This window comes from Onychomys torridus, chromosome 3, assembly GCF_903995425.1.
Source record: "Onychomys torridus chromosome 3, mOncTor1.1, whole genome shotgun sequence".
NCBI lineage: Eukaryota > Metazoa > Chordata > Mammalia > Rodentia > Cricetidae > Onychomys > Onychomys torridus.
Genome location: NC_050445.1, coordinates 55,802,677 through 55,823,647, shown reverse-complemented (window position 1 = coordinate 55,823,647; position 20,971 = coordinate 55,802,677). Strand labels below are relative to the sequence as shown.

Below are 20,971 nucleotides of genomic sequence, written 5' to 3'. Positions count from 1 at the left end.
AGAAAACAACAGTGCCAAAAAGGAATTCAAAGACTATAAATAAAATGGTGTTAGCATTGAGACTTACTTTAAGAAGACAGGAAAGCGAGTTTGGAAAAATGATTATTTTCTAGCAGGCATCAAAGGGAAACACTCATGTTTAAACTATTGTGAATATTGATTGACAGCAGAGTAACCTAGTTCATGTGTAGGTTAATCATGCAGACCCTTTACAAAGCCTGGACTGTGAGAAGAAAAGTGGTTCATGTTCTTCAGGCAATCATCTTTTCTAAGCTACAGAACAAACAAAATTTAGTCACTACACATTATAATCTCTTGTTATAAAGATTCACCATAGCATCAAACCAAATATGTATTTTATAATTTGCTTTGAACTCAGTTCATCACAACTTTGGGTTGAAAGAGTTGTTCATTGAATGGTGGTTATGCAGGCAGTGACCTGTATGAAGTGCTGGACAGATCTCTCCCTCTTTTCATTTTTCTGAGGCTAAAGATACATCTGAAGTTTCTTCTAGGATCTTTATGAAGAGTTCACAGCTTGCTTTTTAATCCTAGGCATTTGCAAAGTTAAATATAAGGATCTGTAAAAATTATTTTATTTTGTTTTAGAAATAGAAAAAATCCTAGTGATAAAATCTAACAAGATGCTTTACAATATTCTGAAATATGCATCTTTCTACGACATACATTATTATTTTGTGACAATTGCAAAACTAAGCTTCTAGGTCTGAAATGTATTTATTCAAGAAGGAAAATGATTTTTTTCTTTAATACAGATCCCTAGTTAGGAAAATCCATGCCTAATATCTGTAATATATCATTAATCATATTATGTACTTATTGTTACAATGACTAAGGAATATTGTTTTATTCTTTTATATTACAACCTAAAAAAGTAAAAGAAATAATAAACATTTAAATCACAGGCTCTAATGAAGCTGAAACTTTGAGACAGCATTATGGTTTAGTAGCAGAATTACTTACTGGGAAAGGTGCCTGCAAAAATCACTCTTCAACTGGAGGAATGCAGAGAAGCCACTAAGAGCTGTTAAATGGAGTAACTAGATGAAAATTCTGCTTCCTAATTTTAAAGAATCATATTTGTCAGTGGACACAATGAAATGAGTAATTTTTGTTTTGCTTGTTTGTTTTGAGAGGAGGTCTTTCCATGAAGCCAAAGCTGGCCAGAAATGGACAACAATCCTCCTGCTTCAGCTATGATTGAAGATGTGTACCACTGTGCCTGGATTATTTGTATTTTTAAGATATTTTTCCATATTATAAAAAAATATGAGACAGGTGGAGCTGGCACATGCCCTTAATCCCAGCACTTACAGAGGTAGGCAAATTGTCTCAAAACACACACACATAAAAAAAGAAAAAGGGAACGGAAAAAAAAGGAATTATTTTTATAACTATTGTGCTTCATACTTCCTTGAACAGTTCTAGAAGGTATATTTTTGAAAGTAAAACAGTATCTACATATACATTTAAATTGTTATGAAAATTAAGTTCAAATTTTCTTGTGAATGATTCTGCCAATAATTACATTTGTTTTTAACTCTATAGTTCTGCAGGCCTCAAGTATAAGTTCTACACATACAATAAATAAGTTGTTGTTGTTATTGATGACTTCTACCAGGCTGGTATGCTTGAATAATTCAACATTTAAAACCACAGGACAAACATATTCATAGAAGTCACTATCTTATAACTACATTATATAAAAACCAATGCCATACACACCAATACAGTCACCTCCAATTTCTATTTCTCCAGGGCCACATGTGTGTAACTTCACATCAGAAATAGCTGTAAAAGGTTAAAGTTTGTATATTTAATTAAATGACCGTAAATGTGCAAATCCACATAGATCTATGAACATTTCCTTGGGAAAGTATATTTTAACATGGTTGTAGAATTTCTTAGTTGTTCTCTCTAAGATTTTTCATAAGGATTTTTCTCCTTTAAGGATAAGATCAAAAAGAGATGATCGATGATCAGTGGTTGTATTTTGAAGTAGTTGTAGCTTTTATACCTCTTTTGGGGTCTGCATTATTAAATATCAGAGCACAGTGATAATTTCAAATTCTTGGGCTGCAGAAATCTTTGCTTTTTATAGAAACATAAAGTGGCAAGTCACTTTGAAGGACAATTTGGCATTTTCATATGACACTAAATATACTCTTACCATAATGCAGACATTTTTATATGATGTTCACCCAAAAGACTTTCAGACAAACTTCCTCAAGAAAAATGAACACAAATATTTATAAGTGTTTAATCCTAATTGTCCAATTTATAGGAATTTTGTGTAGACAATAATTTTGGTTTATTGACTTAGAAGATTTCTGTGACCTGGTCATAATTTTTCCTTTCTCGAGATAGAGTTTCACTTATTAGTGCAGGCTAATAGGGAACTTGCTATGGAACCCAGACTGACCCCAAATTCATAAACCTCATGTGATCTGAGCCTCTCAAGTATTGGGAAGATTGCTGAGTATTTTCATGCTAGAGCTGCTATAGTGCCCTTTCCTTGTATGACTGTGTTTGGTTGTTCTGAGTAACACTGGCTCCACAGGAGTTTAGCTCTCTCTCAGAACTATGTAACTCTTCCTTCGTCATTTATCCGGAAAAGTTTTGCATAAGCTTGTCATTATTTCCACTTAGTATGTTTGGAAAATTTCCACTCAAAATGATCTAGTTCCTGGGTGATCCTTTTGAAATTGTATTGAACTAGAAATATAACTTCTTGAATAGGGCTATAACTATTGTCTTTAAGTGTTGTGGCTGTGTGCATATGTTAACTAACTAGCCAAGTTCATCTAAAGATATCAAAGTATTAAAAGAATTGTTCATAATTCTACTTTTGTTGGTTCACATATTATCTGTGGAATCTCCCCCCCCCCCCCCCGGAGGATTCTTTCCCTTTATTTTTATTTTCCTTTTTAAAATATATTCTTTTCTAATACCTTATATCCTGATTATAGTTTCCCCTCCATCAACCCCTCCCTGTTCTGCCCCACCTTCCCTCTTCCCTGGATCCATTCCCTTTCTGTCCCTCATTAGAAAGGAACTGGCTTTTAAGAGACAACAACCAAACCTGACAAAATAAAATATAATAATGAAGCAAAAACTATCACATCAAAGTTGGGCACAGGAAGCAAGGAGTCCAAATAGCAGATGCAAAAGTCAAAGACCCATTCAGGGGGTCTCATAATCAGGAGTTCCATAAAAATATTAAGCTAATAACTATAATATACACACAGAGGACGTGATACAGGCCTGTGTGGGCCCTGTGCTTGCTGCTACAATCTCTGTGAGCTCATTCTCACCTTGCTTAGTTGCTTCAGAGTACCTTGTTTTAGTGTATCCCTAATATTCTCTCCCTGAACCCCTCACATGTATGTTCCTAGAGACTGAATCTATGCTTTTCATCATGCCAAGCATATACTTGTTCTACATGGCTTCTCTGCATGGCTGGTCCCAGTGTGCTCTTTTCTAACCCAAAATTATGGATAGAGAGTTATGACTTTCATTGAATTACTAAAAGAATTAGATTTTGATTCATTAAATTTCCTGTTGTTTATGTGAATTGTATTTATTGATTTTATTCTGTCCATTTTTTCATCTTATTGTTCTGAATCTTATTTATATTTATTTTAGTCTCTAAATGTATAGAGGTATTTAATTTATATTTTTACTTTATAAAGTAAGTGCTCAATGAATACTAATTTTAATTAGTTTCATTTTTATAACATATAATTTCTTTGACTTAGGGTTTATGATGAGGTATATCATGGTAAATACTGCACATCCACTTACAAAGAATGTTTATTCTGCTTCTCTTGGGTGGATTTGCCTGGAATGTCATCTAGATCACATTGGTTGACTGTTGCTCTAGTTCCCTTTGCTTCTGCAGATTTGATTCTTTACTCAGAGTGGTTGGTGATATGTATTGCTACCTGGTGGCTTGTCTATTTCTCCATGGAAGTAAAACCCACCAGTTTTGCATCACATAGGGAGGGTCTGATTCTGGCACAGTCATGTAGAAATGTTACGCCCTGTTATGGAGCTGGTATTTTATCATAAGGCAAAAAACCTTGTTTCCCTGTAACTGTCTTTACTCCTACTTTCTCCAACGATACCATTACCATTCTCAATGTCTCTTGATTGGTGTTACACAGTTATAATTACTATCCTTGTGCCCTTGAGCTTGCTTCCTTTATACATAATGTGGATTCTTCCAATTTTGTGTTCTTGTTTTTGTTTTTTACCAATAGTGGCAGCTCTCTTTCAAGCCCATGTGATAGAACGGAGTACAGAGCTCTCTGAAGAAGCCCTGCTGCCCTACTCTGGAAGCCTCCTACAGCTGACAAATACCTTCAGGGAAGGGCCTGGATACAAGATTAACTCCAAAAAGTAAGTAGCCCTCCTATATACAAAGGACAACTAGGCTAAGAAAGAAATCAAGGAAACAACACCCTTCACAGTAGCCACAATTAATATAAAATAACTATGGGTAATGTTTATCAAGCAAGTGAAAGACCTGTGTGATGAAAACTTCAAGTCTTTGAAGAAAGAAATTGAAGAAGATATCAGAAAGCAGAAAGATCTTTCATACTCATGGATCAAGGAGGATTAGCATAGTAAAATGGCCATTTTGCCAAAAGCAATCCATAAATTTAATTCAATCCCTATCAAAATTTCAACACAATTGCTTTGAAAAAATACTCAATTTCATATCAAAAAACAAAAAACCCAGGATAGCTAAAACAATGTGTACAATAAAAGAACTTCTGGAGGTATAATCATCCCTGATTTCAAACTCTACTACAGAGCTATAGTAATAAAAACTGCATGGTCTTGGCCTAAAAACAGACATGTTGATCAATGGAATTGAATTGAAGACTCAGATATAAATCTCTGGACACCTTTTTTTTTTTTTTTTTTTTTATAAAGAAGCCAGAAATATACAATGGAAAAAAGAAAGCATCTTCAATAAATGCTTGTAGATGTCAGCATGTAGAAGAAGCAAATGGATTCATGTCTACCACCCTACACAAAACTCAAGTCCAAGTGGGTCAAAGACCTGAACATAAAACAAGATGCACTGAACATGACAGAAGATAAAGTGGGGAACAGCCTTGAATGCATTTGCACAGGAGATGACTTTCTGAACAGAACACTAATACCAAAGCACTATGATCAATGACTAATAAATGGGACTTCATGAATCTAAAAAGCTTCTGTAAGGCAAAGAACACCATCAATAGAACAAAACAGCAACCCATAGAATGGGAAAAGGTCTTCACCAACTCTGCATCTGACAGACGGCTAATTTCCAAAATATATAAGGTACTCAAAAAACTAGACATCAACAAACCAAATAATCCAACTAAAAATGGGGTACAGATCTAAACAGAGAATTCTCAACAGAAGAATCTCAAATGCCTGAGAAGCACTTGAAAAATATTCAACATCCTTATCCATCAAGGAAATGCAAATCAAAAGGACTCTGAGATTCCATTTTATACTAGTCAGAATGACTAAGATCAAAAACACAAGCAACAGCTTATGCTGGTGAAGATGTGGAAGAAGGGGGACTCTTCCATTGCTGTTGGGAGTGAAAAATTATACAGTCACTTTGGAAATCAATATGGTGGCTTCTCAGAAAATTGGGAATCAATCTATGTCAGGATCCAGCTATATCACTCTTGGACATATACCCAAAGTATGTTCCATCACACCACAAGGACACTTGTGCAACTATGTTCATAGTAGCTTTATTTGTAATAGTCAGAACCTGGAAAGAACCTAGATGTCCCTCAGCCAAAGAATGGATAAAGAAAACATGACACATTTACACAGTGGGGTGTTACTCGGCTGTTAAAAACAACGACATCATGAAATGTGCAGGCAAACAGATGGAATTGGTAAAAAAATCATCCTGAATGAGGTAACCCAGACCCATAAAGATATAAGTGACTCACTTATGAGTAACTAACAGTAAAGAAAAGGATTATCATACTATATCCACAGATCCAGAGAGGCTAAGTAACAAGGAGGGCTCAAGAGGAGACACATGGTTCTCTCTGGGAAGAAAAAATGGAATAGTCACTTCAGGTGGCCTGAGGGTGGGTGGGGATGGCAACAGGAGGGATGAGATGGGGGGGTGAAAGAAGCTAACTGGAAGGAACAACTGGAATTGGGAAGCATTTCAGGAGTGAGGTAGAAACCTATTGCAATGGAAACTCCCTGGAATCCTCAAGGGTAACCCTAGCAATGACTCCCTGTAACGGGTATATGGAACCTCAACTGGCCATCTTTTTTAACCAGACGAGGCTTCCAGTGGAGGAATTGGGATGCCAACCCATCCGCAAAACCTTTGACCTATGTTTTGTCCTGCCTGCAAGATGGCCTGGGGTAAATGTGGCACAGAATTTGTGGGAGTGTCCAAACAGATGACTGCTCCAGTTGAGACCCATGCCTTCCATGGTTGATAACTCTGGGAGGCCTGCCCCTTTCTGAAGAGACATAGAGGAGGAGTGGATGGGGGGGAAGGAGGGGCTAGGAGGAGAGGAGGAAGAGGAAACTATAGTGGGAATGTAGTATATGAGAGAAGAATAAAAAATTATTTTTGCATTGTTATAAATATTTAGTTTAAAATAGTTTTATATTCACACAAAAAATTTTAACAAAAAGCATTCTCATATACACTTCCTATCCATGTTCTGCAAATCTTAGTACTTTCTAAGACCAGGATGTATTTGTTAAGAAGATGATTTTAGAACTTCTTCAGTTAAAAAAAAATTGACAATTTCCCCCACTGATGTCATCTTCTGTTCCAATATTCTGGGAAATCACAGTGCATCACTCAGAATTGTTTTCTCCAGTCTGTGACAGTTTCTTATTCTTTTCTATGTTGCTCCTGTTCTTGTTCCTTCTGAAGCACATTACTCATGTGTTCTCTAGAATGTTTCTTAATCTGGGCTCATTCAAGTTTTCTCATGAGTAGGATAAGCAACTAGCCTCTGGGGAAGATTAACGCATCTACTGCAAGCTCACAGATGATGCATGATATCCTCCTGTTCTCTCACCAGGAATACTACTAGCATTGATCAAATATAGCATCTGTCAGTCCTCTTTGCTGTGAAACCACTGTTGTTTTTCTCTTCCATACATTATTACTTGCAAGTAACTTCTGAAGTCCAGACCATAATCAAAATAAAGGGAATGATCTAGATGACACAGAACCTGCAAATATTATTTGATGTTGTTTTGTTTGTTCTTACAATTTTTTGTAATACTGAGGATTAAAACTATGTAGAGTCTAAGCAAGCACTCCAACATGCAAGTACATTACAAACATAACTGCAAACTCTTTTTTAGGGGAACTGTGCATGTGGAATGCATAGATGTTTATTGTCTTCTTTGAGTGTTACATCTAGCTTATTTTTATGAGTTGTTTGAGCTATTCCACTAGAGAGCACACTTAATCTTGATCTTTGCAGTAACTAACACCAGGGCTTAAGGTAATTACTGGCTCTCTATAAACACTCAATAAGTTTAGCTATTAAAAATAAAATAATACAGAAGTCCAAAATTTCACAACTTTGCTTACTGTCTGTTCTTAATTTTAGAGAGGGGAAAGGCAAGAAGAAATCGCATTTCTTAAGCCACTCAGGTATATGTGCAGTAAGTGTTTTCATAGTTTCACCACAACATAAACTTTTGAGCATTCTGAGAGACTGATAAACATCTGAAGACTAACCTGGCCAATCGAAGTCAGAAAGCTAGCTTCAGTTTAGCAATAATGATAGACCAAGTCAGCTGCTGACATTAGCTCAGTACAACCCGTCCAGAGTGCAAATGCCCTCACATACATCCATCTCCACAACTAGCAGTTCAAAGTATTAGTGATGTTGTCTTACCTTCAGCACAGTAGCCCATGCATCCCTGAGTGGGCTGTAGCAAGTACACAAAAAAATCTCCGCAGTTCCGAATGGACACAGGGATTTGAAAGAGGCAGCAGTCTTTTTCGGTGCTGAACAGAAACTGCCATGTGGCACATGCTGTCAGTTGCTTGATCTCTCCAGGAAGGGGCAGTGTTTCTGAATCACCCAGAGACAGCCAGATGGGGGCCTGTGTTCCACAGCGGTTCATCTTTGATATGAGAGAAAATAAAGGTTGAATATTCAATTAATTTCTTACAAATAAAAAAACTTTACATTTTTAGTAATCTTTAAATCTAATATAATCTTCAAAATAGTAAAAAATCAATTTGTTTAAAAATTAAATAAATTGGACTAGAGATGAGGCTTTGCAGTTAAGAGCACTTGCTGTTCTCCCAGAAGACCTAGATTTGGATCCCAGCATCCACATCATGACTCATAACCATTCTTAACTCCAGGTCCAAGAGAACCAACACCTTTTTCTGACTTCTCTGGGAACCAGACATGCATGTTGTATAAGCACATACATACAGGCAAAAAACTTATACACATCAGTAAATCTTTTAAAAAATGAACAGCTTATATATCTATTGCAGGAGAAGTTAAATTTAGAGAACACTAAATTAATATAATATTAATTAATGTTAATATAACCTGTTCAATGTAAATACTTTAATTGTACATTTGTATTATAAATGAGAAATTCAACTTCAAATAATTTACTAAAACAGTGGACACATCTGTAGATGAAATTCTAAACGATCTTAGTAAACGAGAAACACAGAGCCAAATACAATTAAAGCCTAAGAGATCAGAGCAAGAGCCATGACTCCCTTTAGCTTACCACTCACTTCCCCTGACAGACAGACCTTTTCCTGTGTGACCTGTCTTTTTATTGTATTTTGTTTTGCCTTCTCATTGGCTCTAAACCTAACCACATGACTTCCTGCCTGTCTATACAGACCTCCAGGTCTCTAGGTCTCTATGGTTGGTACTGGGACTAAAAGTTGAGGTCACCTTGCTTGGCTGTGTTCTTGAACACACAGAGACTCTGCCTGTTGTGGACCTGCATGTACTGAATCCACCAGGTTGAACTGAATCCCCAGGGGAGTCTTGGCCCTGGAGGAGATGGGAATGGAGGGGAGGGGCTGGGGGGAAGGTGGGAGCGGGAGCGGGAGGGGGGAGGACAGGGGAACCTATGGCTTATGTGTAAAATTAAAACACAAATATAATAAATTAAAAAAGGAGAAAAAATATTTTCTCACCATTTCTCACAAACAGAGATTCCAAAGTCGTGGATTTTTATTTTTTTTTTTTACAATATTTAGACTTAGTCTTATTCTGTAGATTATGGGGACAAGATTATGATAGCAATAACTGGGGCTGACTGAAACACTAACTGGTCACAAATAACATGCTTGTAGATCACAGTACTGAGGAGGCAGAGACAGAATGATCTTTGGGGCTTTCTGACCAGTCAGTCTATCCTCATTGGGGAGGTCATGATTCAGTGAGAAATCCTGTTTCAAAAGCTAAGTGGAAAACAACAATTGAAGAAGGCATCTAATATCAACTTCTGGCTTCTGTACACACACACACACACACACACACGCACACTAGCTTGCTCGCATGTGGTGTGTGCGTGTCCAAGTCACATGTGCTGCATTGAAAAACACTGAACTTTCACTGACAGTGTGGGTTTTTCAGTTATGGAATAGACGGTGATAGATTTGTAGGTTTTGAGCTGTCAGTCCATAGTTAAGAAAGGAAATGACAGGTAGAAACTGAAAAGCTTTGAAGCAACAATTCAACAGCATTCCTTAAAGCAGCTTTCTTGAAGTTATATACCTGGATGTATGTTCAAATTTGACTCTTTGGCCTGCTAATGGGGTAACCAGAAGACTTATGCATAGGAATATATGTGTTGCACATAATTTAGTAGATAATGATTTCTATTACATTGTGTTCCACAGCTATGGAAATTATAAGACATTATGCTTCAAAACACTTGTGGACTAAATGGAGCATAACATTACTATCATAGCCATTACCATGAACTAGATATTATAGGAATATTTCAAATTAAGTCAATGTACTAAAAATGAAGATAACACTTCAGTAATGGAAAAACGTACCTCAATACATTCGGTTGGCATCTCAGCAGGTCTATCAAAGATGAGAAATCGGTACCATCCAGGGATGAGAGAATGGTCACAGATCAGTTCTTGAGCAGCTGACTGCTGGAGGTACACTGAGTCAAAGTGGACACTTCTGTAAGGACTCTGAAGAAGCTGGTGGCCCCCAGGAGAGCACTCAGGAGCTAGACAGAAAGATGAGAATTTTCATGCCATATGTTTTATTCATCAGCATAGCTGTCTTCAATTAAAAGTTGATTCTCTTTCCTAAAGAAAGTAAATAAAGTCACTATTACACACACACACACACACACACACACACACACACACACACACACACAGGCCATCAAAATACCAAGGACTCCTAGCAAGTCAACGATGATTTAGCTTGCACTTTCTAGAGATGCAAGGAACAACTGAAGACCTGCCATAGAGTGAGCTTGAGACACTAAAGCATCGGGATTTTTATTTTCATTTAACTTGAGCAGAGAGAGCAACAGGGTGCTCTTGAGTTAAAATGTGTTCATTGTGACTACAAGTCACCAATACTGAAAGGATTCCTCTTGGGTCAAGTCCTCTAGATTTCAATGTCATTACTAGCCCTCTTTGAACAAATTTTCCCCAAATCAGGTACTAAAATCCTACCTCTGCTGGATGCAGAATGCAATATGCTCAACTAATTTTTTAATGACATTCTTATCTTTGTAATTGTGAAGTGTCTGCTATCTAAGTTTCCTATATTTACTACAAGATTTTAGAATCACTGCAAGGGTCTCACTCCTCCATAGATGTGCATTTTCTAGAAAGAATTTTACTTCTGTATTTCCAATTATGTTGATAATTATCATAAATATTAATGATAAATATTTTATTATGTGTATATATCATTATTTCATTTAATTTTAAAAGAATTCTAATATCTTTCAATGTAAGAACACTGCACATGAATAAAATTTAAAGACCTGATATCAAAGGGTAATAGTGATGGGATTTACATGAATCACTGAAATATTTTTGTTTCGAAATAATTTTCTTTAGGGAAAACTCAGTAAGTTAATTTCTTTCTCATGTGCATGGGTATGTGATACATTGATGTATGTTTGCATGTGTGTGCAGGCATGCTTTATGGTATTTACATGGGTCCTGGGCATCTGAACTCAGATCTTCACTCTGACAAAGCAAGTGTTCTAACCACTTAACAATTTCCCCAACACATAAATCTATTTTGACTCTATGTATTATTTCTACTTCAGTATCTTTATAGTCCTTACATTTCTTCTTGTACTTTTTTAAATAATATTCCCTAATCCAAAGCAGCATAAGGAATAATTATAGGGGACATTACTGTGTGACATTACCAATTTTGGAAGGGTATATATAATACTTAAGTGAGAATTTTATTTCACTATATTTTATTTTATTGACAAAATTCTTAGCAAATAGAATTTTTTAAGTCATTTTATAATTTCTTTCCTAAAAATGTACTTGTTTCCTACAGAATGTTGAATAGAACATTTAAAAAATATTAGTAAGGTAAAAGTTCCCCCTCTTAAAGTCTTAGTGTACCCTTGACTCTAGAATATATCTCACAGTTAAGCAAGCATTGTGATGATGTCTAGGCTCTCACATAAGGACAAACTTATCTTGGTCAAGTACTGAACAAATAGCTTTACAAATCTTTCATGATCATGAGTGTCCTGACTTGACACACCCTCTAGAAAAGCATCAGAGTATTTCCCTGAAAACAGAAGCTCCTATAAATTTACACACCTGTTTGTTCATCTGCTTTCTGATGTGATTTATGTCAACTAAGCAGCTTATAATAAGATCTTCAATACTTGGATTTCAAATACTTTGACAGAATGTGCCAGGTAATAAATGATAGGTACAAAGTGGCAGAATATGCAAATGGGCTTTCCATATATTTGTTACTTACTGTAGATTGTTTTCTGGCTTATAAAATAGAAAATATCATGGTTATCTAAAGCAGAGAGTTAGTGGAGAAAGATATTAAGACACTAAATTGAAATCAAACCATTAAAAATTCAAGATTTGAACTCCACGTGGTGGTACATGCCATATGATGGTGTGCAGCTGTAACCCCAACATGCTTAAGATGAGGAGGAAAGGAGGAAAAGTTTTAGGCAAGCATGTGCTATACAGTAAGACTTTGTCTCTCCCCCTCCAGAAAAGCAAAAATTGCTTGTGTACTGATAAGCATACAGAAAACAAAAGACAATCCACTGTACCTAATGGGAAAAAATTATTGCGTATTATATAAGTGGTAAGAGATTTGAGTGCAAAATACACAAAGAACTCATACAAGTCAACAAAAAGGCCAAGACCTCATTTTATTTTATTTATTTAGGGGAAAAGATCTAAGTAGGGCTCTTCCCAAAAAACATATGGAAAATGTCAATATACAAATGAATAGGACTTGAAACCATTAATCATCAGGAAAATGCACATCAAGCCACGATAAAAATAGACCAACTGACATCTACTAGGTTGACTAAAATCAAACTGTCAGGTAATGCCAAGTGTTAGCAGGTATGTGAATAAACTGAAACCTTCATATGCTTTAGGAATATAAAGCAGTGCAACCACTTTGGGGAGACACTGGCTATTCTAGACCTGGTTAATCATAGCTAACTCCTGACCCTGCAAATCTCCTTTTGGTAAAAATAAAAACATGTGTTCATAAAACACTTGCACAGAGATGCTCATAGCAGCCTTATCTATCAGAGCAGAAAGACAGAATCAACACTAATCCATCAACAGAAAAATGATCACACAAAATGGACTGTCTCCTCACAGTGGAATGTTCTCCAAACTTACAACAAATGAAGTTCTGAGCCATACTGTATCATGGTAGATCTTTAAAACACTATATTATGTGAAAATGATAGGTTTAATATGATCCTGTTTATGTAAAATACACAGATTAGACAAATACCTAAAACAGAAAGCAGAATCGTGACTACCCATGACTGGGGAGACAGAAAGGCAAATGGAGATAATAGCTTTGATTTCAAAGGGCACAATTTTGGTTTTGATTCTAAACTTGACTGCACATATCTGAGGATATGTGTATGTAATACCATAGTGTATTTGAGGTGAGTGATATGCATGGTCTATGAAACATCCTAACAGAGCTATTAAACGTGATTTACAGTAAACTTAGAGGCATCATTCTAAATATTTGAATATGTTACTAAATATGTTCACAGGCCTTTTCTGGAAGCATAATGGCTGCATATTTAGTACTTCTTATACATGAGTTTTTAAAGTTCTTTATAGCATTTGTTCTATGGGTTAGGAAGGGTAAGAGGAGAAAGAAAAGTCGACCGAATAATGAGCCTGCAAATACCTACAAGGCGTAGGCTATAATGATCTACAGCACAATAAGATGACTATAATTCATGCAAATGTGTCATATGCTTTATAAAGAACTAGAAAGAGAAGAATTCAAAGATTCTCAGGAACAATGATTAAACAGCTGTAAGAAGACAGAGATGGTAATGACTGGATACCTGCATCCAATCACAGGGCTCTGTGCCTATGAATATGTACAACTATCATGTTAATTTAAGAAAAGTCTTTTCGGAGCACCTGCTAAATTCAAGCAAACTTAAGAAGTCACAGATGAATGACACATGGTTAAGAAACGCATTTCAAGAAATATGTGAGTGTTGATGATCTTTTTAAAAAGAAATTCACATGGGGAGATGCCTGCTTCTCTCTCACCCCTGTTCTTTCAGACCAAATTTATATTAATAAAACTGCTCAAGATTGACATAATGATGCAAGCACATTTTTTTTTTCTTCAACCTTTAGAGATGTCGCACGTGGCTTTCCTTCAAGCTGCGGATAGCTGTATGCGTCATTTACTTCTCTAACAGAATAAGTAACATACAAGACCAAGTGACCTTTTGCTTAATACTCTTACCAATAGGAGCACATAGAAGCTCAGAAAGACTAAGAGATGTGGCTCTATTTTGTGTCATTAATGTCAATCTACTGTACACTTTTCTGTCATGGTTTGATGAAGTGGAAGAGGGTACTCCATCAAGTTCACTTGCACAGCAGAAAACTAACTTCCAGATGATGGGAAAGCTAGCATACACAAAACTAGCCCAGTGGTGTATGTGGAGAGGCAACTTTTACCAATTGTTTCCAGAGGTGGCCTGGGAGTGGAGATCATTAGTTTCTAACTAATTCGGATCACTTTCCTGTACAGTAGCCGGCAGATTCGGCATAGGTTCTTGCAGCAAATTATACGCAATTTAAATATCAGAAGATTAGCTGAGGTACGGGGGAGGGAGGGGCAGGACCAAGCGGTTTCAGGAAGAGGAGGCTCCGGTAGCCTGAGGGTAAAAGTAAATGCAAGGAGCAGTTATCTGAGAAAGGCACCGAGATGGTGCCAGGTCAGCGGCACGCCGCTGAGTCAGTAGAAAAGTCGGTCCTCATGCCCAGGTCCAGGCAGCCTCTGTGCTGCCCTCTCCAGCTACCTACCTTGCTGGCCTTCTCCCAGGACCAGGAGCAACAGCGCTGTCAGCAGCCTTGCCCAAGCTCCGCCCGGCATCACGTGCGTCCCAGAGCGGCTCACAGATGGAAAGAACCTGGCCTCAGCCCTCCACTCTCAGGACTTTCTCAAAGTCTGTTCCCGCTGTTGTTGCTGCTGCTGCTGCTGCAGTCCTCTGTCTGCAGTGCAGTGTCCCTCTATGGGAGACTTCTGGTCCCTTGCGCCAGCCTCAGACTCCTCCTCCCAACTCTGGCTACCCTCCTCTCAGAAAACCACGCCCAAAATGTGCCTGGGGACCTGGAGCATCTAGCAGGCTATTGATGTCCCTCATCTAGGATGTCACCTGCATTACCACAGCCAGCTAGGATCTCTGGGATGTAGCTCTGACACGTAGGGTTTTGCAGTCCTAATATATGCTGAGAAACTCCTCCAATGTGCACTCTCCAAGAAATGTATACTGTTCTGCTGGGTCTGGAATGAATTTTGTTGTTGTTGTTGTTTTTGTTGTTGTTGTTGTTGTTCTTTGGCCGCAGGGTGCCACGGCTTAGCTTAGGTTGCCTTTGAACTAACAATTCTCCTACTTTGGCCTCTTGAGGTCTGAGATTACAGGAAAGAGACATCACCATCTGGTTATAAACTTTTTGTGTGGCGACCAGATATCAACCTAAGGTGGTGTTCCTCAGGAGCTGTCCACCTGATTTTAAGATAGTCTCTCGTTAGCCTAGAGCACACCAAACAGGCTAGCGTGGCCATCGAGGTCCAGGCATCCTGACCAGTGCTATGATTACAAGAAGGCTTTCTTGAGTGAGTTCTGGATATTGAAATAAAGTTCTTAGTGCAGGGGAAGCATTTTACTACCAGAACTATCTCCTCCTACCTTGTACATGCATTCTGAATCTTCTCGCAGTCTCGGGAGAACTTCTTTCCCAGAAGATGCCCTTTTCCTTGTCGTCTTAGGACTCACTGATGAGTAGTGGAGGCAGGAGGAGAGAAAGCAATTTGGTGAGAGTTCAGTGCCAGCAATTTGTGAGTTGAGGGACTGATGAATCCTAGAGGTGACTCAGTTGTACAGTGCTGGTCCAGGATTTTTCAGCAAATAACCACATAACCTTCCTCATTGCCTTGAGAATGGTTTCCCACCCTTTGAGTTTTCAGAAGTGTAGTTGACTCTGTAAAGAAAGCAGATCCTTCAGTGTGTGTTTTAAATAAATCCTTACTCTTTAGAGATCTTGTCCGGAAGGCTGAGACCCAGAGTCTTCTGCCCCATCACCTAAGATTTTACCCTAACAGGCCTTTACCCAAGGAAAAAAGAAACATTGGTTAACAAAGGGTGTCCTGGAGGGATCTGCTGGACACCGGGTTCAGATCGTATTCTCCCTAAAGAACTGTATAGTCAAGGTGGTATTAGATGATGAAGACAAAAGATGTCACAAACATTAAGAAGCTCTGTTTTAAATGCTATACACCTTTTTTTTTTTTTAAAAAAAAATCAATTTGAAAGAAAAACTGTCTCTAAAAGTTTAAACCATTCCTCATAATTGAAAGCATTAACCCATTTTGGAAATAAGTTCTCTCTTGCACACAAAACTTGCTTATTGGTTCTTTTTCTATGGCAAATAGGAACCTAATCATACAAAATAAAACAAAACCTAACCTATTAGTTAGTCTCTTATGATTTGCATGGTAAGTTTTAATATAGGCAGAAAAAAACTCAGAGATTTCTGAACTTGTGATTTTTTTTGTTGTTTCAGTTTACAAATAAAATTGAGAAAGAAAAACAAATCATCAATCATCTTTCTGTTAATCTTCAGAGATAATATAATAAATAAAACTAGGATCAAATTATAGCCAGTGCTCTGTGAATTAAATTAGACATATCTGTAAAAAAAATTTCTTATATTTTCTCAAAGAAAAATACCACTTGTACCATTTCCAGCAAACATACAGTGTACAGTACAGTAGATCTTTATTTCCGCTCAGGGAAAGATTTACAGCTGTTAGTCTATGGGTTTACAATAGCCTTGTACTAAAAACCAATTACCCTTTAGTAAAATTAGCTAACATGCAAAGCATTAAACATTACTCAGAAATGTTTCTCACCCCTCAGTGAAAATTAATCTTAGAACTTCAAGCATGCAAAGAAGGGTATATTGAAAGAAACCAAGGAACAATAAAATGTTTTGTCATGTGTCATGGTATTAATAAAGCTTAGTATAAAACTTGATTTCTTATAGTTTTATTGTTGAAAAGACAAAAAATAATGTAAGTGTGATGCCCTCATCAATACTCACGCAACTTGTAAAAATTATTAACTATCCCTGAGAGAGAAAACGTAAGAGGCAGATTGGTACAATGAGTGTGGGAATACAGGACACCTGGGCTCTGATTCCAGGTCTGAAACACACTACACTTCTTGTCTTTGTAGATTAAACATCATGTGCATGCCCACTTAACTTCATTTTTTTCCTGTACAACAAAAATGAAAATAATACCACATGGAGTTTAAGAATTAAAAGAGTATGTGTGCTTGTGTGTGGGTGAAGGGGTAGGAGGAAGGGGCACTTTGACTAGCACCTGGTTCAGAGTAGCTATTATGAATAAACACGATAATTTACTGTTATTAAAACAATGGATAAAACCTAGGTAATTACGCCTTCTCGTATCTCTTATTATATAAAGACATGCAGTTTCTCTTTATTACTCTATTATAGTATACTGTATCCTTCAGGGCACAGTAAAAAAAATCACATTTATATAATATGAATTCCATATGTTTTACTAAAGAAGAGCACTCTTGTTTTTTCCCAAAGTCATGCTAACCACCATACTGACAGGACAAAGATGAAAGATTCTCTTTCCCAAAAATGAAAAAAATGATAGAGCTGCTTGTGTGGTTCATTGTAGCTGAACATACAGGTACTCAAAATCAGATGTCACGTCATGTTTACTCTGGGAGTGGTCAAATAGTGAAGGCTGTGAAGAGAAGAAGGAGCACAGTGAGTGCTCAAAGAGAACAAAAGATGAGAGAGAGCATGAAAGGGTGGTAACCAGTAAATCACACTCCCGCACAAAGATCAGAAGGGCACACAGTCAGAGAAAGAGGAAGACATAAACAATCAGAGCAACACAGAGACAGAGAGCACCTTCATAATTCCTTGTAGTGTCCCTCTCTCTCATTCTGTGATTTCCCCATATGTTGTCCATGGACTTGGTTGCGAGTTTGGAATTTGTGATGGTTTGAATGTAATTGGTCCCCATAAGCTCATAGGGAGTGGCACTATTAGGAAGTGTGGCTTTGTTGGACTAGATGTGGGCTTGTTGGAGGAAGTGTGTCACTGTGGCAGTGGGCTTTAAGGTCTCCTAAACTCAGTGACACAGACCATTTTCTGTTGCCTGTGGGTCAAGGCTTAGCCTGTAAAAATGAAAACCACTCCAATTAAATGTTTTTTCTTTATAAGAGTTGCCTTGGTCAAAGTGTCTCCTCAGAGCAACAGAAACCCCAAGACAGATATTTTGCTTCTGCTGCCATGCTTTACCCTAAAAATGTTCTCTGAAGTCAGAAGAAAATATAAGTGACATAATTATTAGTTTGTATCATTTGTATTTTGTTGCTCATGCATATTGCTAGTGAAAGAATGGGAAAATACTGTCATGTTTTATATTTGAATAGTCAACTGTTGAGAGTCAGCTAGACTAGTTATTAGGCCACATAAAAAATATCCAAAAAAATAATTGCAGAGACACGAAGTTTGGGTTTTTGCAGAGTAAACTGTGATGATCATAAATTACTGTAATGGTATTATAGCAATTATGTTACTGCTAATGGTATTAAGTCAGTTATAGAGAACGTAACTGAAATACCATAGGAGAGATGGCCAACAAATTCTCCCTCACAGACTAAGTGTCCTCTTAGTCTTTGTCCCACATTTAAAACAGTTCCTATTTGTTAATTCCTTAAAAGTTAATGAGAAAAATGTGGATGAATAAAAAGAAGACCAGCGTTATCCTATTAAAATATATTAATGAAGAAAAGCAGTTGGGAGAATGCCCTCAAACCCGCATTATAAAATGTTTCAGTCATAATATTCCTGCTTCAAGTAGATTGAAACAATGTAATGCTTATTTCTAAAAGGAAAAAGCTAAAGCCATTCACTTACTTGCCTGAAATTTTATGTTTGGATCCTCTTTTGTTCTTCCCTGCTGAGGAAAATGGCAGTACTTGCTGTTCCTTCTCACACATAGCGTGACTCCTCCACACTATGTTTAGCCCTTGACAAGGCTTGGCAAGAAACTTAAAAATAACTATTCCTTTGTTGCTCCACTGGTCCAGGATACCCCTACAAGCCCTGTGAACCACTGCAGAAAACACCATCCACGGGCATTATCTAGGCTTGGGCCAATTATGTCAGTTTTAGAATTTAAAGCAAACTGAGTTTTTATACATTTGTAGTGAAAATCCATCTAGCATCAGGAATTCTTTAGAAAAATTATTTTACAGACACACACACACACACACACACACACACACACACACACACATATTTATAGATGCACATGCATGTATGTGAGAGAGGGAGACAGAGACAGAGAGAGTTTATATGTATTTGTTTTCCAAGAAGCACACCCATGTGTGCCCAGGCCTGTCAGAGCTAACGTTATTGGCATTAGTGGTGAGCCTGGCTAATTAAGTGAATTCTGAGTCTTCATGATTATGCAGCAAGCTCTCTCAACTGCTGGACAATTTTCACGGCCCCTAATACAAAGATCTTTTAAGAAAAGCACATATATGATGTTCACCTGGAGTGGATCGATGCTCTGAGTGTACTTTTGTTTCTTTAAATATCAACTCATCCAAATACCTCCAAATGAGCAGTACCATTTTATTTTTCAAAGTAAGAACAATAATTCTTAGGGTTTCAAATATTGTTGGGTTTCGCTTGTTTAACAAGTTACAAATTTAGTGACTTAAAATAGGGCAAAGTTTTACTATAATTATTTAAAAACAGAAGTATAAAATTGGTTGCTCTGTGTTTGACATTGTTGACTTTCATTCTTTGCAGACTACTTCTTGTCCCTCCTCCCAACTTTAATGATGTACAATTCACAAATCAAAATAGAGTTAATAAATATAATAATGTGAATTTTATTGCATTTATTCATTTGGGATAGGCAAGCACATGGTATAGCACAGGTTTGACTGCCAGAGGACAACTTGTAAAAGGTAATTAATTCTCTTTTTCCAGGAGTCTCTAATTCAGGTGGTCAGGCAAAGCTGCCTGCTTCTATCTCCCAGGCCCAACATAATATTTGCTTTGCTAAACATAAACCTTATGAAGTGACTACATTATTAGCATGCCTAACATAGCTATTGTTTTCCATGGGTATCCTTTTTCTTAAGGGAGGATGTTTAAGATGTACTCATAGCAAGTTTCAAGCAAGTTGTACAGTATGATTGATGTTCATGGGCACACTGACAGCCTTTCTAAGCTTTCCCAGCCCACCTAGGCGAGACTTTACATCCTTTGACCAACAGCTCTTGGGTTACTCAGACCATGGTTGGTAACCATTATTCTGCTTCCTGATTCTATCAATTAGACCGGCTTTTTAGATATTTACATGAAAGTGAGATCATGAAATGATGCCCTTTCTGTATTTGGTTTATCTTACTTTAAATCATGTCATCTAGATTTAATCACATTGACATAAATGGCAGTGTTTCCTTCTGTTTATGTTCAATAATGCATATACATAATGTTTTCTTTTATTCATTCATCTCTCAGCAGACACTTGGATAAATTCCATGCCTCAGCTATTGTGAATACTATGACAATGACCATGGGACTACAGACCTCTCCTTAAATTTTTGTTTCATTTCATTTTGATATACCCAGTAGTGGATTGATGAGTCATATGGTTTCATTTTAATTTTTGGAGAAACCTCTATAATATTTTCCACAACAACTGTATCAACACTGTAGGAGTTTCATTTTCATCACATCCATGCCAAATGTATCAGTCTTTGTCTTTTTGATAACAGCTATTCGAATAGGTGTGAGATGCTAGCTATCTTATTTTGGTTTATATTTGCATGATGCTGGGATTTTTCTATATGCTTTCATACACATAAGTTTCACGTCTTATTTTAAGACACACATATTTATTGAATATGATCAAACTAGAAGAACTAATTTTTCAAGATGTTTAGTCTCTTCTGTGATTACCTTGGATTCTACGAACAGCAGGACTAATCAATTAACATCATTATGACAAGTGTTTGGAACAACACAAAAGCAATGGTATACCTCACGGAACAACTTACCCCATGGTGGAAGCAATGGCCTCAAGGAGCTAGAGCG

At 37.0% G+C, this 20,971-nt stretch overlaps 1 protein-coding gene across 1 annotated transcript in view; it reads right to left on the bottom strand.

Annotated features, from left to right (window-relative positions):
• The window catches only part of Vwde (von Willebrand factor D and EGF domains), a 58,846-nt gene extending 44,171 nt beyond the window's left edge, over positions 1–14,675 (bottom strand). Inside the window, exons 1-4 of the mRNA XM_036182397.1 lie at positions 14,606–14,675; positions 10,091–10,275; positions 7,935–8,166; positions 1,747–1,812 (exon numbers count right to left, since the gene is read on the bottom strand). Of these exons, the coding sequence (XP_036038290.1) occupies positions 1,747–1,812; positions 7,935–8,166; positions 10,091–10,275; positions 14,606–14,675 (553 nt within the window). The remainder of the gene's footprint in view (positions 1–1,746; positions 1,813–7,934; positions 8,167–10,090; positions 10,276–14,605) is intronic.
• Positions 14,676–20,971: the final 6,296 nt, after the last annotated feature.